The sequence below is a fragment of the Gekko japonicus genome, unplaced genomic scaffold (assembly GCF_001447785.1).
Source record: "Gekko japonicus isolate JY-2015 unplaced genomic scaffold, Gekko_japonicus_V1.1 scaffold301, whole genome shotgun sequence".
In the NCBI taxonomy this organism is placed as follows: Eukaryota; Metazoa; Chordata; class Lepidosauria; order Squamata; family Gekkonidae; genus Gekko; species Gekko japonicus.
The window spans coordinates 521,219-548,877 of record NW_015175364.1 but is presented as its reverse complement, the minus strand read 5'-3'; the positions used below and the strand labels follow the sequence as shown (position 1 = coordinate 548,877).

Below are 27,659 nucleotides of genomic sequence, written 5' to 3'. Positions count from 1 at the left end.
AATAAAGAAGGCCAATGCTATGCAGGGGATTATTAGGAAGGGTATTGAAAACAGATCAGCCAATATAATAATGCCCCTATATAAATCAATGGTGAGACCTCATTTGGAATACTGTGTGCAGTTCTGGGCACCACACCTTAAAAAGGATATTATAGCTTTGGAAAAAGTGCAGAAAAGGGCAACTCGAATGATAAAAGGGTTGGAACACTTTCCCTATGAGGAAAGGTTAAAGCGCTTAGGGCTCTTTAGCTTGGAGAAAAGACGACTGAGGGGTGACATGATCGAGGTTTATAAGATTATGCATGGGAAAGAGCAGGTAAAGAAAGAGGTACTTTTCTCCCTTTCTCACAATACAAGAACTCGTGGGCACTCCATGAAACTGCAGAGCGGTCGGGTTAGAACGGATAAAAGGAAGTACTTCTTCACCCAAAGAGTGATTAACACATGGAATTCACTGCCACAGGAAGTGGTGGGTGCTACAAGCATGGACGGCTTCAAAAGGGAATTAGATAAGCATATGGAGCAGAGGTCCATCAGTGGCTATTAGCCACAAGGTATAGCTAGGGGTTCTGGGGCAAGTGATGCTTAGGACGTCCTTCTTCACCCAAAGAGTGATTAACACTTGGAATTCACTGCCACAGGAAGTGGTGGGTGCTACAAGCATGGATGGCTTCAAAAGGGAATTAGATAAGCATATGGAGCAGAGGTCCATCAGTGGCTATTAGCCACAAGGTATAGCTAGGGGCTCTGGGGCAAGTGATGCTCTGTCTTCTTGGTGCTTGGGGGGGGTCAACAGTGGGAGGGCTTCTAATGTCCTGGCCCCACTGCTGGACCTCCTGATGGCACTGGTATTTCTGGCCACTGTGTGACACAGAGTGTTGGACTGGATGGGCCTTTGGCCTGATCCAACATTGGCGTCTCTTATGTTCTTATGTTCTTAAAAGTGGCCTGTATGAAGAGGGCTTTAATGCTCTTGAGTGTAAAGGCTTGGAAGGGAAAATGCACGAAATAAAAGTGTCCCTTTTGTTATCAATGAACTTTATTAAGAAGGAAAAACAGTAACAACAGAAATTAAACTCTATATAGAATATTTTAAAATAAAATTACATACTTTTAATTTATTAATTTACCATTTGTCAACCTTTGTAATGCTGGTATGAAGTAATTTCTAAAGTAAAGACAGAAATATGTTAAAATAAATTATGTATAGACTGTCTCGTACACACAGCTTTTGAACAAATATATGGTTTAAAATTCTTCAGATAATTAATATTACTTATTTATTTTGTTATTAAAAATTAAAACCATAAGATAACAAAACCACAAGATAACATTAAAATAATTCGATTTCCTATCTCGATTTCCCTTTACTTGTATTTTAACAAATACAGTGTGGTACACCCTGTGACCATGACAAAAGATTACCTAACCCTAATATTAAAAGCTACAATTATTTTAAAACAACATTTAATAACAACAATAATAACAATAATTTAATAACAACTCAGATATAATTCTTTAGTGCAAATTAGCCAATCTCCTTAAGTAATTAAGTTTGTTCTACCTGCTCATGTTGCTGCACAGAAGTGGCAACCATGTCATGTAGTGCCTCATATTTCCTCTTTTTCACCTCTAGGCGATCTTCCTGTGCATTAGCCAGTGTTATTTTGTAGCAAGGAAGGTCCCTCTGCAGTCCATCAAATAGAGACCACACACTGGGATGACTGCAGTGGAATAGGGAATTAAGAGCACTACATGACTTGCCACTTCTGTTATTATTTATTATTTAATGTTATCTTATAGTTTTGTTATCTTATGGCTCTAGAAAGAGGCTCTGGGTGGGTGCCTGGCCTTGGGCACTCAGCGTCAATTTGCTGTGGTGACCTCAGCAGCGTATAATGACACAGTCTACCATTTTCTCCATGGGAACTGATCTCTGTCATCTGAAGAGCAGCTGTAATTCTGAGTGATCTCCAGCCCTCACCTGGAGATTGAACTTTGTAAGGAAGTTCGTAAGGAAAACTTCATAAGGAAAACAACCGTGATAAGATAACAAAGTTGTGTTTAGAGAAAAATAAATCTTTATTCAGTGAAAAACAATTAATTAAAGTTGTATCCTTTGAAGTAAATTATTTTTCTCTAAACACGACTTTGTTATCTTATCACGGTTGTTTTCCTTACGAAGTTCAGCCTGTCCCATGAGCTCTCATCCTTGACCTCACCTGGAGAATGGCAGCAGTGGTTCCTCAGTGGAAATAGCTGGTTTGTAGGGTGAGGCCTATGGCATCATACCTGTTTGAAGTCCCACCCCTCCTCAAACCCCACCCTTTCCATGCTCCACCCCTCAAATCTCCAGGAATTTCCCAACCTGGAGCTGGCAACCCTATCTCCTTTCCAGCCAACCATCAACCTACTGTTATCTGCCCCTCTGACTTCAGCTTTCCATCTCCTCTTCCCTCCCTCCTGGAGAGCAGTTGTAATTCTGAGTGATCTCCAGCCCTCACCTGGATATCGGCACCAATGCTTCCTCAGGAGGAAAAGTACAGTATTTCTCTGTGGTGAAGACCAAAGCAGCTTACATCATTCTCCTCTCCCCTTTTGATCTGCACAACAACCCTGTAAGGTAGGTTAGGCTAAAAGTCTGTGACTGGTCTGAAATCACCCACTCAGCTTTCACAGCAAGAACCTGGCAGACCCTGCTTTAAAGTACTAACTGCTACACCACACTGGCTGTGGTATTGCCTGGTATCAGAACTGAACTCCAGACAACAGATGGGAAAAATAACTGCTTTAGAGGGTGGACTCTATGGCATTCTATTCAGCTGAGGCCTCTCCCCTCTGCAAACCCTGGCTTCCGTCGACTTCAGCACAAAATGTCCAGGAATTTTCCAACCTGAAGCTGACAACCCTAGTCAGGACTGGTCCCAATGAGTTCCCCACAAAGGCCTGGAAAGGGCTTCATTCCTTTATCTTTTTACTGACAGAACCAAGCTTGATTGCCTAGCAACAGCCACTGAAGGAAGTTAGTCCCTCAGGAGCCAAGCAGGAGAAGTGTCTTCGTCAGGAGAGACAGCCGTTTTGGCAGTTACACTGACAGGGAACAGTGGCAGTGGGCGGGGAAGAGGAGTGGACCCAGCATCCAGCCAATGGTACACAATTACTCTTCAGTGGCGGTTGATGGGCCAATGGCTGATCAAGCACACAGCACAGCCAATGGGAGAGCTGGAAATGGCCAATGCATTAGGAGAATTATATAATGATAAGATTATAATTGATAAAATCATAACACAAATCGTTACATGTGAATATAGGTAATACCTGTTCATTCTCATAAATGGAGATGAATGATCCACCATTATAAATACCTATGGCGCTTTACATGGTATTTTTCCATGTGGGCTTCTTTCTGTTTGGGCCTTTTTCTGTGTGGGCTTCTATGTGTATGGCTTTTTTCCAAGTGGGCTTTTCCCCATGTGGGTTTATTTCCATGTGGGCATTTTTCCATGTGAGCTTTTATGATCGTGATTTTTTCCCCCTGTGGGCTTTTTTCCAGTCACCCTCCTTCTAGTGGGTGGTCTCAGCCTATGTTTGAGACCTAACTCAGCTTGACAACAAATCTGAACAAGGAAGAAGTCGTTACAGGCAATCAGTCTGGTTGAGTTAATGGAAATGATTCCTATTGGGTATGGATGTGGACTGAGCAGTTGCTTGGCTTCTAGTAACTCATCCAGTTTCAGCATCTCAAACTGGAGTCATTTGACAAGAGAAGCTTTCCAAAGTAGTTCTGTTCTTGTGTGACAGAATGATGCAGGGCCACAGCACGCTGCCACTAGGTAGGTCAGCAAGCATGTGCTACACACAACAAGCTTAATGAGCTGGAGCGCAGTGTCTCATTGTTATCCTGGTCTCTGAGGAGTCTGTGAATGACAGGTTTATTCTGTCCTCCACTGGGCCTTTCATTACACGAACACCAGAGCTTCATGCCTTAGCTGCACAAGTAATGTAGTAGCTCAGGCAGTGTATAATGGCAAGTCTGCTTTTGAACATGTCTGTGGGTAGAGAAGAGCAGATGAACTGGGGTGAGTGACACTTAAGTCTTCTGTGTTAAACTGTATATACTTGCATTGTTGTGAGTCTGACGTTTGATTACTGGGAAAGGACTTGGTTTGTCTGTTGGGAGCCAGGGTCTACAACAAGAGAATGTTAATGGTCCTTTTGTTGTTGTTGTTCAGTTGCACAGTTGAGTCCGACTCCTCGCAACCCCATGGACCACCAGGCCCTCCTGTCTTCCGTCGTTCTCTGGAGTTTGTTTAATTTCATGTTTGTTGCATCGATAACACTGTCTAACCATCTCATCGTTTGCTGTCCCCGTCTTCTTTTACCGTCAGTCTTTCCCAGCATCAGGGTCTTCTCCAGTGAGTGCTCCCTCCTCATTGGGCAGCCAAAGTATTTGAGCTTTAGCTTCAGGATCTGGCCTTTCAGGGAACAGTCAGGGTTGATTTCTTTTAGGATTGACTGATTTGATCTCCTTGCAGTCCAAGGGACTTCTCCAGCACTATAATTCGAAAGCATCTATTCTTCGGCGCTCGGCCTTCCTTATGGTCCAACTCTTGCAACCATACATGACTACTGGGAATACCATTGCTTTGACCATGCAGACTTTTGTTGGCAGGGTGATGTCTCTACTTTTTATTATGCTGTTACTTCCCTCCCAAGGAGCAGGTGTCTTTTAATTTCATGGCTGCTGTCACCATCTGCAGTGATCTTGGATCTCAGGAACATGAAGTTTGTCACTGCTTCCATGACTTCCCCTTCTATTTGTCAAGGAGTGAGGGGCCAGATGCCATGATCTAAGTTTTTTTTCATGTTGAGTTTCAAGCCAACTTTTGCTCTCTCCTCTTTCACCCCTAGTAAGAGGCTCTTGAGATCCTTAGTGGGCATTAATTGTTACGAGGTGGTCACCTGATAGTTCTGCATCCATGCAAGCTTTGAGAAGGTAACTTTCTCCCAAATGGGAGCAAACAACAGTTTTGAATTTGCAACAGAGACAGTCCCTTTAATCCACCCCCACCCCAACAAGTTGTAGCAGACTTAGGGTGACCCCCATAAGGCTTTGAAGGCAAGAGAGGTTCAGAGGTGGTGCCTTCCTCTGTCTCCTGAACCCACGCTGGCTTCAAAAGGCAAGTGGATTTTTTTTTTAAAAGGTTTCACGTACCTTAAGGCTAAAATACTGTCTTCCTGCAATTAATGAAGCTTCAGCTCTGTTTCCCCAAAAGCTGTTTAGGTCTGATTTTTTTGTTGTTGATATATTTTACCCTAAAGGTGTGTGAAACCTTTAAAAAAAACCCTGTTTGCCTCCAGAAACCAAAGCAGGTTAAAGACCTTATGTGAAAGGAAACAGAGAAGGGGCCGCTGTGAATTGGCTGAAGCACCTTGGGGTGCAGGATCTACCTTTCTCTGGGGATCGGATGTGAGGCAGTAAATTTGCTGCCCAGTAATAGCGTCTTTGCCTTCATGCATGCTCGACTTGTATGTTTCTAAATAAAGCAAATGCATTTGACGAAGGGAGCTTTGACTCTCTCGAAAGCTTACACCCTGAAAATTTTGTTGGTCTTGAAGGCCTTAGTGGACTCAAATATAGCTCATTTTTTAAAAAAAATCCTAAGAGTTTCTACTCTAGAGGAAGCCAAGCTGGGTAGTACTATTCTTGGAACTTCTTGCTGTTTGGGGGAGTAGGGAATCACATGACTGTGTATACATGTATAGCCAGTCCTGTTTTGAATGCTCACACTGATTAGCAGTGCCCCCTTCTTTACAATCTCTGAGGCTGCCACTACTATTAGAAATAGAAGCATAAAAATTTGTCTGATCCCATTCATGTAAGTCTCTGAACAATGATGTTAACACAGTTTAATTTAGTAGGTCCTACATATGGTGGTCTGACTTTGAGGCTACTCAAGTAGCAAATGGCTGTGGAGGGTGCTTGTGGTATATTGGACTCATGTCTGTATGTAGAAAGTAGGAGGGAGCTCAGTGCCATCTAAACCTAGATGCAGATTGCTGTTAGTGTTATTGTTACCTGCTTCTTGCTTCCAGGAAGGCGGATTTCGCACAAGGAGCTGCGCCGCCATCACGCCTCCGTTTGCCCCGTTTCCATTGGTCAATTTCCCACTTGAAGCTGCACGGCCGCATTTTGACCCACGGCTTCGCCTGATTTCCCCCGTGGTTTCGTGATCCTCAAAAAACAGGATCACGAAACCGTGGGGAAAATCGGGTGAAGCCGTGGGTCAACATGCGGCTGCACTGCTTCGAGTGGGAAATTGACCAATGGAAATGGGGCAAAGGGTGGCATGACGGTGGCGCAGCTCCTTGCGCAAAATCAGCAAAAGTTTCAGGGACGAGCAGTGCAGCTGAATTTAGTTTCCTTTGGACATGATAGCACTGGAGTCATACTGTGTCTTTGTAACATTTGTTTGATTCATGAACACACAGACAAGGCACAGTGAAGGCAAATAGACAGCATAGTCACTAATCCTGCATCAGGTCCCCCCAAAGAGCAACTGCATCTTAAGAACCCTTCAGCTTCACTGTACTTATAGCTTTATTCTTTTCCTCTAAATTCATACTACTACAGTTTGTTTCTCTGCCTTCCCCTACTATCTGCAGGGTGTCATTTCTTTAGGGTTGCATCCAGCAACTGCCATCTAAAAGAGGTAATGGTATTCCCAGTAATCAGAAGGACCATTATAATTCATTACCACTAATGAAACATCCATCAATCACCTTGGAGTATCAGGGCATGCGGCTGGGCTAGATGGAGTGGGTTGTGAGTAGAGTTGCCAGACCCCCCGGAATGGTGTGGTTTACCCACTTTTTTGGGGGTTCAACCTGTCGCCAGCCAACTAGCCGGTGGGGGAAGCCCCGCCCCAGGCCCAAACACCTGCAGACACCCCTCTCCCTTCTCTCTTGATAGAGGGGAGGGAGAGGGGCGTCTGTAGGCTGCATGGATTCCAAGCAGCAGCATAACGTTGGGGATGCCCCGCCCACTCCTGGAACTCCCCAAACTCCCCCACCAGGGACGAAGATGAACCTGGCAACCCTAGTCGTGAGTCTTCAGTGGTCACTTCCAAGCCTGTCCTTGGCAAGTCCTGCTTCATCAGGGAGTAGGATATGGAAAAAGGACAGGGTTGTTTTGGCCTCCAAGTTCACCCCTTCTGTCCTTCCCATGGCTTTGCTTTACAGAAACCAAGACTTGGAAGGTTCAGCAATACTGCTGTGATTGCCTAGTGAGCTCAAAAATGGCAACTGAGAGCCCAGTGGGCATTCTTTTCTTAAAGTTACAGACATTGTTCTATTAATTTGGGGAGCTTTGAGAGAGAGAGAGAGAGAGAGAGAGAGAGAGAGAGAGAGATATTTGTGACAACGTGGGACATCCTTCAGGTTTGTAGAGAAATTACCACCATCTGCCCCAGCTCAATTTTCTGATCTATTAATCTACATTCTGTGGTCCAGTTGGAACACCCAAATGCAAGATGAACCCCCCCCCCCATGGATATAAGAACATATAAGAGCCCTGCTAGTTCAGACCTCTGGAGGGCGAACAAAAGGGCATAGAGGCCAAGGCCTTCTCCTGATGTTGCCTCCTGGCTCTGGGATTCAGTGTAGGGTTTTCAAGGCAAGACACGTTCACAGACATGGTTTGCCATTGCCTGCTTCCATGTCATGATCCTGACATTCCTTGGAGGTCTCCCATTCAAATTCTAGCCAGGGCTGACCCTGCTTAGCTTCCGAAATCTAACAAGATCAGGTTAGCCTGGTCTATCCAGGTCAGGGATTAGGCTACTTCTACAGGACTATTTTATATCTTTTGGCTAAAATTATTCTAGACTCAGAAGTAACACTAATAGTTTTACTCAAAGAAAATATATAATTTCTCATAGTGGAATGATAATGGGATGATATTTCAGTGCTTTCTTTTTATGTTTAATAAACCTGTATTGCCCTCTGGTGTTGACCTAAGATGTTGCAGGTTAAACAAATCTAATATGAAATTAAATTGTCTCCATGAAAATAGTTTTATAAAATGGCTATAAATCTAATCCTAATAACATAATGAGTCTGTCTGGGTGATAAATTTTGTATATTGAATCAGCTTTTATGGCTTTCCTAAAGATGCTTGGACAGAAGAATTGGTGAGTGATGGGAGGAAGAGAGATCCACAATTGTAGATATATTTGTATTTGTGAAGCAACCAGTACAAATTCTGCATTATGTATGTTTGATTTCTTACTTTGGTATACAATAGACAGCAGGGATGGGCACAAACCAGCTCATGAACGAAAATTTGCCACAGATTTTGGCTGATTTGTGGTTTAGAAAGCGATGTTTGTGGAAGGGTGACTGGTGCAAACATTCCAAGAACTTTCATATTGTTTGTGGCGGTTTCTGAATGGATACATTTCCAAGCAGACTGTCTCTGCTCAATTAAACTGTTTACAAAACTTTAAAGCAACAGGGGGCAGACTTCTCCAGCCCTGGAAGTACCAGTAGGGGCCCTCCAAAGCTTAAGAGACACTGCTGGCTGCCAATGACTTCCCATTCTGCTCTATAGGATCAAAATGCTATATATACCTTCAGCTTAGTTCTCCTCTGTTGGCTGTTGGTAGTTAGACAGGGAGGCCATCAACTAGTTCACAAACCGAAATTTGGCCCAAACTTGGGCTGGTTTGGAGTTCACAAACCAATGTTCAGAGAAAGCGCCTTCCCTGAACATTTCATGGACTTGTGGCCGGTTTGGTTGTTTGGGTCCAGCCATTTAAACCTGACAGCTGAGTGGCACAGGGTCCACTGTCAGCTGTTAGGTTTAAATGGCTGACTGGCAGCCATCTAACCCTGTAGTTTTGCTTCCCCCCTTCAAAGGGGGTGGGAAGTGAAACTGAAGGGTAAAATGGCTGCCAGCCATTTAAACCTAACAGCTGGCCAACAGACCTGGTCAGCTGTTAGGTTAATGGTGGTGAGTCATTAAACCCCTCAGTTTTGCTCTTCCCTCTGAAGTGGGGGGAAGTGAAACCAACTGCCCATTTAACCTTTCCCAAGCCTCCCCCCCTTCTCCTGGCCCTGGAGGTTGGAGAAAGGGGGAACTGAACTCCCTGGACTGGCTTGGTTCAAGTGGCACCCTTTTGGGTTGGTTTGGGGTTCAGTTCAGGAGCCTCCCCAAACCCCAAACTGAACTTCTTTTTTGGGTTCATGCCCATCCCTAAAGCAGAACATATTAACACATTCATGATTGTGAACTTTCCCCTGATGGGGTTTGGGTGTTAGGTGGACTCAGGGTTCTGAGCCACCCCATCTCTCTGCTCACTCAAAGTAGAGGGTCTTCGCTACTGGGTGCCTCAGCTGAGGACCCACATTTATACCCTTCTGATTGTGAACACCTCTCCTTTGCTGGGGCTTGGATGTTAGGCAGACTCGGGGCTGAGCCACCACCCCATCTCTCTCATCTTCCTGATTGTGAACTCCTCTCCCCTGCTGGAGTTTGGGTGTTAGGTGGACTCAGGGCTCTGAGCCATGCCAAGCAGAGGGGCTTAGTTACTGAGTGCCTTGACTGAGGACCCACATTTATACCCTTCTGATTTTGAACACCTCTGTGCCATGAGAGTGAAAGTGTGCTCATTGTGGGGGGGGTCTTGTTGTGGGGGGAAAGAAGACCTCCACTCCCCTGTACCACAGGCCCCTCTCCCTGGGCACCAAACCCATCCTGCCAGCCCACTGGAGCCCGGCCCTAGGGGTCTTGAAGCCTCCTTCCCCTGATCTGTTCCTGGGGCTCTCCACAGAAGCAACAGAGTTATTAGCACTGCCCAGACACCATCAGCTGCTAACACTCTTTGGAGAGGAGAACTCTGACAGCAATGATTGGGGGGGGGAAGGATCCTCCCCTTCCACATCACAACCCCTGTTGCTGCTCCTACCTCAAGTACACCCCTCTGTGGCCTTCCCAGCCTGGTGCCAGAAAGCAGTTGTCCCTCCCACCTTTTCCAATACTAGGGCCCCATTTCCAGCCCATACTTTGGAAATATTTCTGCACCAGTGACCCCTGTGTGGCAGAGTGCCAGGTGTGCTATGCCCAAGTCTGGAGGGGTGCAACCCCCCCAACACTTGTCCTCCTCTGCCCCCCAAAAGCACCTATAAAGCGTGCACCCCAGTATGTTGCCACCAGAGGAAAGACCTAGTGGGAGGAAGAAGAAGCCCACTCCCTCTCAGCAGGGAGAAGCGGAGGGGGAGCTGGAGGCCCCTCCAAGAAAGACTTCCTGCATTCAGGGTGCTGTGGGTGGGACGTCAAAGCAGGCCACCCTCCAAGAGGTCATTCCCTCCAACAGTGCCATCCAGGAGGGCTACGTGGAGAGCCCAGGAAGCAGTCACTTGACTCATTGGCAAGATGATTGCTGTGGATTGCCAACCCTTCTCCCTTGTGGAGGTCATAGCCTTTTGCCAACTGCTGCAACATCTGGTTCCCTGGTACTCCATCCCCTCTCATAAGACCATGAGCCAATGAGTTTTGCCTGCCATGCACCACTCCGCAGTGGTGATGATCAAGGCTGATCTCTCCAGAGCAGAAGGCAGAACTGTGGAGCAGCCAGCAGCATGGCTACCTCTTCCTCACCGCCCACTGGTGATCAGAGGACCTCTCTGTTTGGACTGTAGGAGGGGACAGTGCTGCCACCAGGCTACAAAGTGGTTCTACACCATGCACAGAGGATGGATGCAGACTACATGGTGCAAAACATCATCGGAATGGTACAGAGTAGCCTCTGAGGGAGAGGGTGAACAGTGGCAGCAGTGAAGGCTGTGCACCTCAAGGACATTGGCTGCCTGGTGCTCAAGCTTTACCTGTTACTGAAGCATGCTCTGGGGCTGGGGAGCATTGTTAAGGCCACCTGGGATGCTGCTACCCAAGAGATGCAGTTTTTACTTGAGACACGCCAGTGCCTGGCTGCCCACTTCTTGCACAGTATCAAGTCTGCTTGTCTGCTGCATAAGAGGTAAGGACGGGAGGATGAGCCTGAACTTACCTACCTGCTGGAGAAGAAGAGAGAAGTTGGCGAAGAAGAGAGTTGTTTCAAATATGCCATTCTCTTCTAGCCTGGTACGGGATGGCTTTTGTTGCTGTTTGCTTCATATAACTACTAGTAATAAGGCCCGTTGCAGAAATAAATGAAACGAGCTCTAGAGAGAAGGCGTGGGAGAATGCCCCAGGCTGCAGCAGTCGGCGCCCTCTCACCCTGGCAGTGCCGCCCAAGAACCATGGCCAGACCAGCGCAGGACAGGAGCCATAGTGCACCAACCACTGCTGTGTCCAGGAGGCCAGGCATCACTTTGGGTGGGACAGTGAGCCTGCTGCTGCCCATCTGCCAGAGGCTGCTCGCCCTGACTGGTGGGTTGAAGTACGAGCTCTGCCCCACCACAGCATGGCCCCTCCAGCCCCTGTACCATCGCAGGGGGGGCCTGGAGCTGCTGCAGAGTTGGCCTGGCCAGGTGTATGGCGAGTGAGGGGGTGGGGCAGTGCGGCACCACTGCAGGGGGCTGGGCGGATCATGCCTCCTCTGCCACTGGGCCACCCACCACTGCCGGAGACTGGGCAAAACGGGAGTGTCACCATACCCTCCAAGGTGGGACCGCCGGTAGTTTCACCATCCTGGTTAATGAGCGCCCAGCCCATAGGACGCGCAGAGCCTTTGAGGAACAGCCCTCCTGCTTTCTTCAGCCCTTTTGCACCTGCACGCTTCCCCGCAGCCTCCGGCCCTCCTGGCCAACCAGGTGTGCCATGGCCAGGCCAGCTAGTCCAGTCAGGGTTAGGTGGGCGTGGCTCTTGGACTCAATTGTTGGTGGAAAGAACCGAAGGGGGGGGGGACAAGAGAAGGCAGAAGGTGCTGAGCAACCCCAAGCAGCCTTGGCAAGAAGCCAGCCAGGCTGCCCACCCCAGGAGAGGTGGCGACAGTCTTGCTGGCATCATGGGAGCACGTTTGGGAGTGGTGAAGCAGTGGAGGGGTGGGAATAGGTGCCTGGGCTCAGGCTGAGGGGGAGTCCTCCCCCGGTCCACTTTTGTCATTGCTGTTTAAGAGCTGGGTCGCAGCCTTTTGGGGGGGGGAGGTTCTGGGGCGGAGGGACCCCAAGTGTATTCTGCACAAGTTAAGCATTACTTCGACCTCCTTTTACTTTTAATCACTCAGCTTCACGCAGTCCCTGTGTCTCCTTCTCCAGCCCTGTTTGGATTTTCTTTGTACTCTGGAGAAGGCCAGCACTTGGCTTTTAAAAGCGTCTTTGGAAAGTGCTGCTTCAAATGGCTTGGCCCGTGTCACTAACCCCTTCCTCCTCCTCCCCCTTCTCCCTCAGTACAGCGCCACAGCTCCCACCCACCTCCCTAGTAGGCCACTTGGTGGTGGCTACATGGAGCGTTGGCGGCCCTGTAGCGGGGCTGGTTGAGTGTGGCTCCTTCTCAGAGCCAAGCAGTCGGCGGCAGACAGGGGCAGGCAGCGGTGTGCACTGCCCATAGACACCAGCTTCAGCACAGGCGGGGCAGAGCAGCAGAGGGAAGCAGCGCGGCCGTAGTCTCTGTCTTCTGAGGAGGCTGGTTGCAGGGGCAGAGTGTCCATGTTTTGCGGGAGCCGGGCACAGTGTGAGCTAAATTTTCATGGGTGCGGCTTCCAGTTTATGGCGGCTTGCTCTGGGACGCGTCTCATCGAACGTCCAATGGAGATGTGCCAAGCCTAGGCGATCAGGAGGGGTCGTGGCTGGTTCCAGACCCTCCAGGGTCTCTGTAGGAGACCCCCAGCCTGGGAAGCCGTGATAAGCCTCTCCCAAGGCAATGGCCAAGGAATTGAGGCTTGCCTGTCCTCAAGAGGTCCTGATGCCTCGGAGCCAGTATGGCGCTCAGAGCTTACCGCCAGACGAGTGGACAAGAAAATAAGCGAAAATAAGCCTCTTGCAACAATCGAATACACCTAAACAGTGAGTTAATCAGACCTCTATATAAGTGAAGAAGTCTTGGTCTGCCAGATCATTGAAAGAAGGAGCGGTGGGTGGGGAAGGGTCGGAGTTCCACCCCCCTCGAAATGGAGTGATTTCTAAGTGCTATAGAAAAGAGAGAAAGAACAAAACTAACCATACGAGACTTCTGCTGAGCTTGAAAGCTGCACTTTAAGCCAAGAAGCGCTGAATTCAGAGAAACTTTACTTTAAAAATAAAACTTTTCTTCTTTGTAAACATGTCTGGGAGAGGGAGGAGAATGGCAGTGGAGAAGAAACCTCCCCCAGGAAGTACTGTACCAACAACTCCCACCCAGACACAGGAAGCGGCTGCAGACTTCCCCAATATGCTGGCCGCAGCATTGTGCCCTCTGCTGGAGCAGATGTCAACTATCAACACCAAGCTGGATTCTGTTCAAAAGCAACATGCCCACATGGAAAAAAGAGCCAACAAGACAGACAAAAGGGTTGAAAAAGTTGAAACAAGAACTACAGACATTAAGCAAGAACTGGAAGAAGTTAAAAAAGAAAGAAACACAGGACTTCCGGTTTTGGCGGCGCGAATGGCGGTCGCACTCTCGGGACGCTCTCGGAGTCGACTCGCCCATGCGCGGTTGGGGGGGATCCGCACAAGCGGAGACCCTAAGGAGCCTTAGTTAAAGGCTCTGAACCGGGGCACGCGCCGGGGTAGTGCCTCTTTACTGGCCCGATTGGTCGGAAATTGAGGCTCACCCTATGCCCCAAAGGCCCCGCCACGGCAGTGCCCCGTACGGGGACTAGCAACGCCACCGGACTTCACAGAGTGATGAAGCGAATGAACTTTTGAAAGTGAAAGTGAACAGCTGCAAACTGTGAGTTGTCTTTGTAGATTTTCTTAAAGCGAAGAAAAGGGATTGTTTCCCAAGCAGTGTGGCACAGACTTTTAAAAAGTAAACAAACAGCCAAGATGTCGGGGGCTAAAAAAGACAAGGAGAAGGAAAAGCAAGCGAAGAAGCTAATAGTCACTTCCGGTCCTAGTTCCCGCCTCTCCGGTACGGCTGTCAATCATCAAGAAAGTGAGATGCTTCGCCCTCTGCTGGATCAGATGCAGAAAATCAGCCAAACTTTAGTAAGCATGGAAAGTGTTCTCACCAGTCAACAGACACAGTTAACGGATACAGCCAAGAAAATGGAGGAGATTGCAAAGAAATGTCTGGTTTCAACAGAAGATACCATGTACAGAAAATTGCTGCAAAGTGCACACAATATGAAGATACTAGACAATAATAAAGCTACAATACTGGTAAGCTTTGTGATGCTTTAATCTTTGTTTTCAACAGATGGACGCCATCAAAAACAAGGTGATGACGTGAAAGGATGAACGGACAGGATGACGAACTTCCCGAGTAACCGCTCGTTTCGAAGTCTCTTTATCAAATATGTCTCCTATCAAGATACAATAACAACTATAACAGGGAACCCTCCAACCAAATATACACCATTGAACAGTACTGAAACATTGTAAATGGAATTGTTTTATCCACAGACTCAAGAATACAGTGTTGACTTTATTGCTAATGGATGCAGAACTGTATGTATCAATTTTTAATGTTAAACTGTTCAATGCGCCTTCTCAGCTTAATTTTAGTTTAATTAGCACCCCTGGCACCCTGGTGCCCCTCCCGAAAAAAATTCCTGGCTACAGAGCTGACTTATATCCAGGTCAGAAGGTGAGGGGGATGTTATAAAGAAGGGTCAGTTAGCATTGGGATGCAAAAGTACTATGCAAGGCATAATCAGCTGTAGTAGAAGGAGATCTGCATAGAGGTGGGAAATGCAGATATGTCTGTAATAGAATAGCAGTCCTGTGACTCTATTCAGTTGATGTGGGGGTGAGGTCCATTGTTCTGAACTTCCTAATGAAGCAATCTAAGTTAGAAAGGAAAAGAGCGCAGACAGTATTCTACCCAGGCACTTAGTGTTCTGGGCAATAAGTGAAAGTAATAAGAAATGAGTGAAAAGGTCAGCCTTTGGGATCTTATTTTTGAATGTATAAAATAATTATACAAATGAATTTCTTTTTAAAAAATTGATTACTTGAATAGATGATTTGGTTTTGCCATTTCATGTTGCCATTTCACGTTCCCTCAGTACCCTTAAGTCCCACCTGCCCCTACTCACCAAAGTCCAATATGGGTTTGAGGTCTCTCTTACCAGAAAGATTAGGTTGGTTAACTTTTGTAAGACCCAGTGTCCTCTGTTAAAGGGACAGGGTAAGGACAGCATGGATATTCTCAGGGAGAGACTGAAGGGGTTTAAATGTTTTGGTTTCTGGACTAGGGATGGGCATGAACCAAACCACAAATCAAAATCCATCATGAATTTTGCCCTGTTTGCGGAATGAGAACTGAAGTTCGTGATGGGTCTACTGTCAGGAACGTCCATGAACTTTTAAAGCAGCTTGTGATGGTTCATGGTTTAAAGAGACTCTGAGCTGCTCCCTGCCACTCAGCTGTTTTATGGGCTTTGTGGAAACCCCATTTAAAGGGACTGTGGTCCTTTCAATGGGGTTTAATGAACCTCCTGGTTTGGTTTGTGGTTCAGTTCATGGTTTGGCCATGAACTGATATGAACCGCTTATTTCTGGTACATGCCCATCCTATTCTGGACTGGAGTAAACATTTTCAAGAAACAGCAAAACAGACAAAGACTAGCACATAGGCAACAGGTGTGTCTTGTTGTGGACGGCAAAAAAGGATAGTTCAACTAGGACTTGTTTTAAAACTATGCTGGTTGGCATAGCTGGAAAAATCTATTCAAATGTTACTTTAGTGGTTGCATCTTGTAATTGGTTTGTTTTGAATCATCGTTGGGTTTTTTTTTAAAAAGAAAGTTGTCAAGACTACAAATAAACCCACAAAAAATAGGAGAGAAAATGCAGATAAGCACTCCAACCTTCCCTCCCCCCCCAACCCAGACTTTGGGGTAAAGTGAGGAATCTCACCTAATTGATCTCGGTGTACAATGGTGCCCCCCAATGAATAAATGTTGCCCAGCATCCAACTACTACAGCCCTCCAGAGAGCTTGAAAGGTGAATCTTGTCTTTGCTTGCCAAAAGTCTCAGAAGCAAGTACTTCAGGGAGGTTAATGTTTGGTCTCCTCATTTCTGATGTCAATTTGTTGTATCACCAGAGGGAGGAACTGTCACAGTCATAGATATCCCTACATTACTGATTTAAGATCATAAATAACCCCATGCAGAAAAGGACCAGACAGGAAGAAGCCAGAGAATTCTGGTTGATGGTGGTGGACATTTCACATCCATGTACACAAGGATAAAGGTATGCAGTATGGAGAGAGGGTGACTAAGGAGGAGTATCTATTGGAAATCAGGGCCCTTGTAGCTTTATCTAAGACACTGATAATCTATCCATAGGTATGGACTTCAGGTTATCATGAAGCCCCCCTACTGGGTTTTGAGCCTCTAGCAACCATTTTTGTTGCCTTTTGGAAGGATGTGCGGCTGGCGTGCAGAATTAGAGAACATGGTGTCATTCCTCTAGCCTTTCTTTGAATGCACACCAAAAGGAGCGGTCACTCAGTGATGGTGAGACTTCTTTCTTGGGTTTCACCTTTGGGTTCTTCTTCACCATGGTACCTCTCCTAGTGTTTGGTTCGTGTTTCCTGTTCCTGGCTCTTTTGCTCTGTTACCCACAATTCTAACCTTCAAACAAGCAAATTCAGAACTCTGGCTCTCCCCTCTTCTCAGCACATGACTTCCTGTCACTTTTATTGCAGCACAGTGGGTCCCATCTCTCTCTCTATATATAAAATAAAGTTCCCTCACCGTAAAATCAATGCCCAGGCCAAACCGCTGGACCTAGAGATACCAAATTCGGGGAGAATGCTCCTACCATGGCATAGGTGCTCGCTAAGAAGGGATTTTTAGAAATTCAACCCCTAAGTGGGTCAAAAGGGGTAAAATGTGCTCCCCTATTGATTCCTATGTGGCTGCCAGGCGGCTGACTCCTTGCACCCCCTACTCTCTGATTGGTCAGCTGCAGAGCTCAGGGTTCTGAGGTAAAAAACCCCCAACAGTTACAAGAGACTGCAGAGAGCTAATGACAGTTGGGGAAATTAGGAATGGCCAGCAACCACCTGTGACGTGCAGTAATGCTGCTGGCCAATCTCTCTGACAGCTTCCAACATACTCCCCCTCCCCCCTCCTACAACTAACAGGTGGTTGTCTATCAGGTGCAGCAGTGGTTGCAGGGTGCTTAAAGCCACAGGGGAGCCCCCTCCAGCAGTAATGTCTTAGTGATCCTGCCGGCCCTGTCTCCACAGTGGCTTCTAATACTCCCCCTCCTCCTCCTACAGGCAGCTGCCTGAAAGGTGTAGGAGAGGAGGGGGGATGCTTACAGCTGCCGGGGAGGTTTGCTCAGCAGGATTGCCTTAGCCCTGCTGCTGGCCCAGCCTCTCCGATGGCTTTAAATACAATCCCCCCAACACCATACAGGCGGGTGTCTGTCAGATGTAGGAGCAGGGCCAGGGTACTTTAATCCATCAGGGATGCCACCCCAGCAGGATCACCTTAGCGATGCTGCTGGCCCAGCCTCTCTGATGGCTTCCAACTCACTCCCTCCACCTCCTACACCTAACAGGTGGTTGTCTGTCAGGTGCAGTAGCGGTTGCAGGGTGCTTAAAGCCATGAGGGAGCTTGCTTCAGCAGTAACACCTTAGTGATCTTGCCAGCCCTGCCTCCACAGTGGCTTCTAATACTTCTCCCCCTCCCCCTCTTACACTGGACAGGCAGCTGTCAGGAGGAGGCAATTTAGGAATGCAGCAAAGACATTTGGACATAGTATTCCTGTGGGGCACTGAGCTGCTCAGGCCAAGTACCAGCAAGATCACCCTGAGGTGCTCAGAACAACGCAGTCTCCATATGAGCAAAACAATCCAGGAACGCAAGTAGAGAGGCCATCACTTTCATGAAAGGTGGCCGAAGCTGACTTAACAGACGACTGCTTCTTAAATGGGCAGTTCTATGTTGCCTGCTCCAGAGTGAGCTCATCAAGCAGCCTGGTGATCCTAGCACCTGAGGGCAGACCCACCAATGTGGTCTACAGAGAGGCCCTTCAGTAGAAAAAAAAGTACGTATGTCTCACTTCATTTTTTACACTACAATCTTCTCTACTAGAATTTCTACAACAAATGTCACATTTCAAACTTCACATCATTGGTATTATAACTGGATTTATGGAACTTAAATACTGTAGCAAAGCATGGCTAGTGCTTGATATGTTCAAGGTCTGGAAAGGTTGATGGTCACTGATATGAAGGGCAGGGTGATGCAGCCTGTGAGCCCCAAATTCTCTTTCTTCAGATACTTCCCGCCTGATACAGTGGGCAAGACTCTGTAGACTGTTTCCATTTTGGGGGAGGCTATGATACTGTTATTATAAAACTACAAAGATTTGATCGACACAAGCAGAGCTAGCAAGTGAGACCCACTGCATAGTTTGGTAGTGCTAACATTCATCTGGATCCTGATCTAATATCACAAATCTCATCTAAGCTCTATTGACTTAGTTCAATTTTTTTTTAAATGCAAGTGGATCTTCATTCAGGTCCACGAGATTGAAACATATGACTGGTTATCCATAATTATACATAGATCATGTCCATAAAGTTTAATATATTATTTTCACTTTTAGTCTCTCCCCTCTTGATTGGTGTGTTCATCCTGAATTTGAAAAGTTACTAACTATGAGCCACTTGAAAAGGCAGAAAAGGTTAAACTGGAGGATCAGCTTGGGAGAGAAGTACCTGATCCAATAGTTTTTGCTATCTTTATGTTGACACCCCATTGTTAGAAGAATGGGTAGAATGAGAATACAAACTAGTCCTTATTTCAGTTCACAGAACCCCAATTCTTTATTAATCACAGCTTGCACACAATGACATACAGGAAAAATAGCACTAATGAAGAATAGAATATGCAGGCAGCAATTTCCACGAGGGGCAGGGACAATTTTAAGCTGCCAGCCATCTGGAGAGGAGGAGGTATAAATGCTGGCTGAGTGATGCTATGCTTGGTACAGACACCCGAGCTGGTCACCTTTGCCATGTCAGCCCTCTTCCTTCTAGTGGGCATCTTTTAAAATAGGGAGGACAGTCTAACGCTGCAGTGCAGAAGATGGCTGGATTAACAACTAGTTTACTGAATCTGGTGAAATATATTCCACAGAGCCTCTTGTACTGTGATGAAACAGAGTGGCTTAACACTGAGATCCTGCCTGTAAAAATGCACCTGTTGTCCCAATGATTTCAGCAACCATAGGCAGGACTATGGCCTAAGATAAAACAGATCACAGTATCTAGGCCTAAAAGCTCCTTGGTTCCAACTAAGGAATATATTAGTGGTGCGTTTTAAAGGGGAAAAAAATCAGATGCCGTTTCCTCCCTGTATCAGATTCACATACTCACTCTCCGCTGCGTTTAATATCCTTTTTAAAATATGGCCCAGTCTTGCTTCTACTCACTTTCTCATTGATGACATTTATCTTTCAAAATCAGAAGATGTTTTCTTCTGAAGGGAAAGTTAACAATTACTGTAAATATCATTTTAGTTTCTGATTTTTTATATAGCAGATTGTGGAGATAGTAACTATGTTATGATTGCGTAATGTTCAAGGAGCGTGTTATCAGGACCACTACATCACTTCATGATGCCTGTAGTCTCCTTACTGTCTTAACAAAGGTTATTGATTGCCAAGCATTCTAGGTAATTAGGCAACCACTGGACTCTAGCACCATAGACGTTCTATTGACTTAGTTGTTCAGTTGGAATGAAAACAGCTGGGGGGGGGAGGGATTTTGCTGCAGAGACCTTCAGAGGAAAAGATCTAACAAATTCAACTGAATGGAAATAGACAACATCAAAAGCCTGTTACAGGACATGTAAAGATTATGAAATAACTTGCATAATGCAATACTTGTATTTTTTAACAAAAATGTAAGTATTTACAAAATAAGATCCAAGTTTTATTTTTAAACATCAAGCAAACCATTCTGCAACGACTGCATTGTTTTTATTGAGTTCTTGATTCTTTTTTTTTTAAACCATGTCATACATTTCCCATACTAATATCCCATGATCTGTAATAATATAGGCAGGGGAGTTTAGGGAGTGGTGGGGAGCAATCCCATCCTCACCACTGCTGGGCTCAGCCAGACAGTTCCACCTGGAGCTCCTTGTTTCTGCGGACCTCAGCAGCATGCCTCTCCTGGAGAGGAACAAAAAGATGGCAAATAGTAAACGTTTGACCTTTCTCCCAAAAGAATTGTTTAAATATCAACCACTCTGGCTGCTTTGGAAGGTGGACTCTGCTGAAGTCCCTCCCCAAACCCTGCCCACCCACCCCAAATCTCCAGCTATTTCCCAACCCAGAGCTGGCAACCCTACCTGCTGGACTTTCTCATGTCGGATGTAATGGGTTGCACAGAATTATGCATGGGTGCATACAATGTGTGTAAGCCTGAATTTTGCAGTCATTCCCACATTTGTGCTGACATCCAGCAGACTCAGAGGAAGGACATGAACTCTAGATGTGGGATGGGCAGAGGGAGGTGATCCTGCTGTTGTATCGTCCATTATCTCCATGCCTTTAGAATGTTATCAGTCATATCCAAGCTATCAGGAGCTGCCTAAACATGTTCATGAGCATGTTCATGAGCATATCTGCTGCTTCTGGATTCTATCCTATTCTTTTTTCAGGAAGCGGGTGGTAGATGTTATTTTCCCAAGCTTGTTATGCCCAGAGTTGCAGTTACTTTTGAATGACTTTCACTGTGTCTGTTGTATTTTGTGTATGCATGCTAGAGTCCAAACTATACCCACACTCTGGTGATCACAGGCCAGTTACCTTCTCCTGAAGGCGTTCAATAAGAGCAGCTAGGTTAGCTTCACGGTTTTCTTTGATCTGTTCCATTTTCTGTATCAGTTTTTCCTCTGCCATTTTGCTGAAGTTATTGTTCTCCTCCAAAGCCTTCTGAAGGACCTCTCGCTCATGCTCTCTCTTTTCTGCCAGCTGTTTCAGCACCTGAGCCTCCTGGGACTGGGAAGAAAATCAAAGATCCAATGGTGCAACCAAATTCCAAAATATTCAGGAAAGTTTGAAAGAACTCTAACAAGAGAGTTTCTGTGACTGTGGCGAAGGTGAACAGGTCTCTTTTGCATCTGATCACCACAGACTTAGCTTCTTTGCAAAATTTATCAGTGGGTGGCATGAACAAGGAACCTAACTTTCCCGCCACCTCCTTTCTGCTGCAGATATTTATGCTCCCCAAAAGTGGCACCCATGGGTCAGGGGACCTTCAAAAAACCATGGGGTGTGATATGGGAATAGTATCAAGTAGAAAATGGGAATCATTCTCCCTCTTATACAAGCAGAGGTGTAGTACAAAAAGGATGTTGGACCCAGTCTAATAAATATGTACAACCACAATGTGGTAGTAGAAACCTGATGAACCTTCAGGAAATGTTATGTTTTCAAAGACAGTATTACAAACAAAACCATTTCCAGTAATGGGGATTTTCATGGGCTTGTATATGATATAAGAAATACTAATGAGGAAAATCAGGAATTTTTTTTAGCATATAACTTTTTGATTGCTCGGTTGTGTGGAAGTAATCTTCTATAGATACGGAAAAACTCATAGGACTTGATTTTTTCCCATACTACTAGAACATTTTGAAGGTAAGCTGCAATGCTACCCTAAACAGATTCACAACCTCCTAAAGTCTATGGGCTGTTTGCCGTTTAACTGACTAGAAGATCAGGACATAGATGGAGCTCTTTGCAAGACCAAGCTAATAGAAGAGTTAGCTCTGTGGCTGATTTCACTGGTGGGTTGGGGCCAAGTGGATCAAATGGAAGAACAGGGAACAAGGTCATATCAGGACCTCAAAGTACACATTTCTGCAGAAAAGAAAAACCTTTGGAGAAAGCAATAGCCGCCCCCATACCAATAAATATATCCCCCTGCAAAGCATATGGAGGTCCCATCACTGTGGGTTAAAATCAGGGGTCATTTCGTAGAAAAAGAGCTGCAGAAGCTCATTAGCATACGATATGCTAATGAGCTACTAGGATATTAGCATAATAGCTCATTAGCATATGTAACACCCCCTGACATTACTGGAAGTGATGTCAGAAGGGGAAGCAAAAGGGGGGGAAGGCATCTTCCAAAGCCTCCCCTTCCCCAGCTGGCCTGGGGGGGAGTGAAGAGAGAAGGGGTTTAAAGTGTAAACCCCTTCTCACTAGAGTTGGGTTGCAGGAGGAGGAAAGAGGGAAGGAAAGAGCGAGAGAGTAGAGAGAAGGAACGAAGGAAGGAAAGAGGGAAAGAAAGGGAATGAAAGAAGGAAGGAAAGAGGGAATAAAAAGAGAGAAGGAAAGAAGGAAGGAAAGAGGAAAAGAAAGAGAAGGAAAGATGGAGGGAAATAGGAAAGAGGAAAAGGAGAGAACGAAAAGAGGGAAAGTGGGAAAGAAAGAAAGAGAGCAAAGGAAAGAAGAAGGAAAAGAGGAAGGAAGAAGAGAAGGGAAAGGGAGAAAGAAAAGGAGGGAAAGGAAAGGAGGAGAGAAGGAAAGGAGGGAAAGAAAGAGGGCAAAGAGATGGGGAGAGGGAGGGAGGCTCTTCCACCCCCCAATCAAGCCTCCGCCACCCCCACTGCTGTGGATCCCTCACTTACTCGGGGAGGCGATGAGGGGGCTTCTTCATTTCTCCGGTGCGGGCCCGGGGAGGCAGCGGGGGACATCTTCTGGCCTCCCGCGGGCCGCAACGCTCTGGCGCGGGCCCAGGGAAACAGCAGGGGGCCTCTTCTGGCCTCCCGTGGGCCGCAGCGCTCCAGCGCGGGCCTGGGGAGGTGGCAGGGGACACTCTTCTGGCCTCCCGTGGGCCGCAGCTCTCCAGCGCGGGCCTGGGGAGGTGGCGGGGGGAACCTCTTCTGGCCTCCCACGGGCTGCAGTGCTCTGGCGCGGGCCCGGGAAGGCAGTGGGGGACCCTCCCACCAGCCACAGTGCTCCAGTGCTGGGCTGAGAAATGTGGCGGTGGCGGGAAGGGGGGCAGGGCTTGGTCATGTGCCTGCCCCTGAGCTCCTCACTCCTGGAGCGCTGCTCTGGTGTGCTCCGGGGCCAACCGACCCCTGGTTAAAACCATTCTGGCCATAGCTATCTGTGTTATTGAGTAGAGTAAGGAAGGTGGAAAGAGTCTAAATTTGTGCCCACTAAATTCAGTATAAAACAAATCTGAGAGGAGGGGGTTGTTGGGGATGACCTCACACTTCCATCTCTGCAGCAATGCTTGATTCACATAGGGAACTAACAACAACAACAAAAAGAATATGAGCAATGATTACTAGAAAAGTCTTTAGGGGAGAGGATGTGGCTCAGGGGCAGAGCTCATGCTTTGTATGAAGAGGCTCATTTCCTGTGATTGCTGGTCAAAGGGTCTCAGGTCAGCAGGTGCTGAGAGGCCGAGGGGCGGGGGGAAACAATTCTTTGTCTGAGATCTTGGAGTGTCATAGCCAGCCCAAATAGAAAAAACTGAGCTAAAGGAATTAGCAGTTTACTCCATATGGGGCAGCTTCACAGGTTGGTCTTCTACAGAGACTGACTTCCCGACACCCCCTTTTAATATATTCATTTATTTAGATGAAGTGTCTGCAGACTAGAGGAAATGAGGGGACGCAGGGGAAGTCAGCCCATCTCATGTGAGAAGAATTTACTTATGACTGGATAGAAGCCTCTTTCGTAGTGCAGTCATTATGGCAAATGACATTAATCAGTAAAAGACACATGGCTGCCACTGAACAGCTGTGATAGCACAACTCTTTAAAAGGGTGATTGTTATCCTCCATTCAATGTGGTTTTAAACAGCAGGGATTTGTCCAATTACGTTTCACACAAATGCAAAGCCAGTAATAGGATCACATCTAATTTCTGTGCTGTAATCCAAAAAGTGAGTAGGAATACCCATCCCTTTGGAATATAATTTTCATATTAGCACTCTGATTAAGGGAGATTCTACTGTGCATCTCAGCCTTGGATTGTAAGCCTTCTGAAAGCTGCTGTGGTGGGTAAGTATTTCAGTCTGTTTTCTGTAACCATCAAGAAACCTTTTCATGCTGCATTGAGAACCTTTTTTATTTGGAAGGATTATTTTGTGATTCTGATACTCTGAGTGGAAACAGTAAAACACCGCATCAGTTCACAGTGCCACGGCAGGCAACGGCTTCACTTGCCAATAGCAAAGCTTGCTAATGTGGGACCATCATTGCAAAATAATACCAAAGGTATCGTGGCATCCTAGAAACATCTTTATTATTGTTCTTGTTACTGCAGTTGCCTGCTACAAATTCATATAGTTCTTCAGTTTTCAGACAAATGTTCACCATCATTGGCTTTAATGGGGCAGATATATGAAAAATGAACAGCGTCATCCTAAACAGGGTCACACCCTTCTAAGCCCATTGAAGTCAATGGGCTTAGAAGGGTGTAAGTCCATGTAGGATTGCACTTTGAATGCAAGATTGATATGCATCCATGAAAAGCAAAGTGATTTTTTCGGAGTCTGTTGAAGAGGCAGAGCAGTGATACTCACCTGGCTCACAGAGAGCCCCATTCGGAATTACAATCAACCCAAAGAGCCACATGACAACTGTATTCCCTATGTGCCACTCCACTTTTTTTCTCAGCATCAAACACAGCAGCCCAGACTGGAGAGTGAGACTGGGGCATAAGGGGGAGTAGGACGACCACCCCATGGTGGCCAGCTTACTCTTTTCCTGGGAGCTATCTGGCTGCTGGGTGAGAGTGCAGAGGCTACAGAGAAGGGGGGAGGCGTTGGAAAGGAGAGTCCCTTTACTTTTCCATCCCTGGTATGTGGTTCACACCACAGGGAGGCTCACAGCTTACTTGTCCTCCAGTTCCTCTGAAGGTGGCTGTTTCAAGGTATGTACCACCTGGCAACCCCAAGCCTACCTGGAAATGGCCTTGACCATTTTCTGGAAATGTGGGATGGGTGCCACATTTGAGAGCTGTGCTCAGAAGTGCTACAGGTGGCATGTTAATGAGCCACTTGTGGCTCCCATATCACTAAGCATCACAAGGGTCGAGAATGTAATTTGATGTGTACCCAGACCTTCCCTACATACAGGAGCTTCTCTGTTCACTTTAGCATAGAGATGGCTCTCTGTGTATGTGGAAATGAATGCGCACATAGGATTTTTCCTCTCAGAGCATTTGTCTCTACAATAATTGTAGTTTTTAAAGCTTGTTTCTTTGCCCTAGCTAAAAAACCCTGAGTAAATTCCTCTATTTCAGGTAGAGTAGTAAACAAGTAGGGCAAAGGGCTGCCTGAATGGGGAAAAAACAGAGAACTGTTTGTCTGTATTGATGTATGAGCCACAGGCATTCATACTTTCCATCCTGTGTATATCTTGAAATCACAAGCCTTAGCAACTATTTCCAATCTTGGTATGTTTGAGGTCAGGATGATCTTCTGCCCCCGCTCCATCAAGCTCAGGAGAAGGGCAGACATTCTTCTGTGTTGTGCTATGCTTGGAATGCCTTCCAAGGGCAGACTTCTGAGAGGCTTCTCCATCCTCCTCCCTGGCTTCAGCAGAAGGCATATTATGCTGAGCAGAGGGAGAAAAAGTGGCCCTGAACAATGCAGTGAGTGAATCTGTGGCCCTTTCCTTATTTGAGAATCACAGTCTCCTGGAATCCTGGCTAGAATCAAAGTATGGATCCATCGTAAACACTACATTCTGCCTATCATTATTGCAAAGTAATTATTATTTAATTCCAGGGAGACTGCAATATTTCACTTCTAATATTTCCATGAGTGAGTGAAATGGAAATACATCAGGAAGCAAGTGAGAAATGGAGGCTGAAATATTTAACTAGAAGACTGATGAATAGCTGGAGAACCAGCATCTAAGAATGGGCTGTAATTTGTATGATCTGCTGTTGACACTTACACAAGAGGCTGGCAGTTTCTAATAAATGTTAATCTAATTAATAGAAGATGGTTTCATTCAAAGATAGTGTGAAATCAATTAACATTTTAAAGGCAATTTTCTTCCATAAGCTGTGATTGCTTTAATTAAAATTTTATTTGAAGAGGCATTGTAATTCTGGAATGTTATCTGCATGAAAGTTTTTTGCAAATGCAAACAGACCCTGATGCAAAGGCCTTTCTGCATGGCAAAGGATCTTTCCCATCATACAGATGGCTGGAAGTGTGAGCTTTGACAACATTTATGACCAGTGGGGAGATCTGGAGTAAGGCCGGACAGTGAATTCGTAGCTGAGCTGAGCATGGAACACCTTCAAGCTTAAAAAACATGCTCTTAATTGGCACTTTAATCGGCCTCCGGGTGGGACCTGGGGATTCCCTGGAATTACAGCTCATATCCAGACTACAAGAGGTTAGTTCCCCTGGAGAAAATTGATGCTTTGGTGGGTGGACTCTGTGGCATTGTACCTCATCGAGGTCCGTGTCCTCCCTATCCTCCATCCCCAAATCTCCAGGAGTTTGCCAACCTGGAGCCAGCAGGGATCTGGCCACCCTATAAGCTCTCCTTACGTGCTAATTTTTGTTGCTGTTACCTACCCTAGCCTTTTTGGGGCAGTGTGTTAAAAGATTAAACAACATTCTGTTGGTTTAAAGACTAGGACTTGGATTCAGCGATGCATGAGCAGAAATCTAGACAGACTTAGTGCAGCTCTGCTTGAACAAGATCTTCTGCAACACCCAGTACTTTCCTTTGTGTAGCTTATAGTGCCCAGAAATTCCCTGCACAAGGTCTTGCACAAGTGGGAATGCAGCTCAGGATAAGCTGTGTATAATTTAGCATAAGGAGGCAATATAAAGACTTTTTTCATACTCCTGCTTGCACCACGAACCCAAGTGGATGCAGAAATCCTCCAGTGGATCCAAGCCTGACAGATATATTGTGGCATAATTTTTTTACTGGTGTAAACCCTATCAGTGAAAGCTTATGTCACAATAGATCTGTTAACTTGTAAGGCACATGGGAGCCCTAAACAGAAACTTAATGGTCTCCCTAGTCACTGGGGCAGACATGGGGTTCTTTGCGCTCTGAAGTTGAATATGTGCCCTGTCAGTGAAACAAACATGTGTCTGACTGGTCCTAAGTGACAATTTCATTTGTTTTCAGACACAGATCTTGAGATGCAAGTCTGGAACAAAGTCAAACCAAAAGCAGCCCTTGGAACCAACCCTGAGCATTCACAAAGTTGACCATTAAAAACAGCAACCACCTGACAAACAATTGTATCTTTCTCATATCTAGTCAATGTCAGACATGCGGTGCAAACATCTTAAATGTATGTCATAATTTTCAATAGTAATAACGCTGTTAGGAACGTTACAAGGGGGGACCCGCGATACTCGCAGGGGGTGGTGGTGGAGGGAGGCAGAGGAGGAAGCAGCAGGAGGAGGTAAGTATCCCCCCATCCTGCTGGTTCCCCCCTGTCCTCCACCCCCCTCCATCTCCCTCCATTGCCTCTCCCCCCCAGCTCCTCTTCCCCCCCCAACCCGGCACTGAAGCCAGGGAACCCCTCGCTGTT

The 27,659-nt window shown here is 46.3% G+C and overlaps 1 protein-coding gene across 1 annotated transcript in view; it reads right to left on the bottom strand.

Moving 5' to 3' along the window:
• Positions 1 to 20,163: 20,163 nt before the first annotated feature.
• STMN2 (stathmin 2) overlaps positions 20,164 to 27,659 on the bottom strand; it is a 39,241-nt gene continuing 31,745 nt past the window's right edge. The window contains exons 4-5 of the mRNA XM_015425438.1: positions 20,928 to 21,119; positions 20,164 to 20,288 (exon numbers count right to left, since the gene is read on the bottom strand). Of these exons, the coding sequence (XP_015280924.1) occupies positions 20,229 to 20,288; positions 20,928 to 21,119 (252 nt within the window). The 3' untranslated portion in view covers positions 20,164 to 20,228. The remainder of the gene's footprint in view (positions 20,289 to 20,927; positions 21,120 to 27,659) is intronic.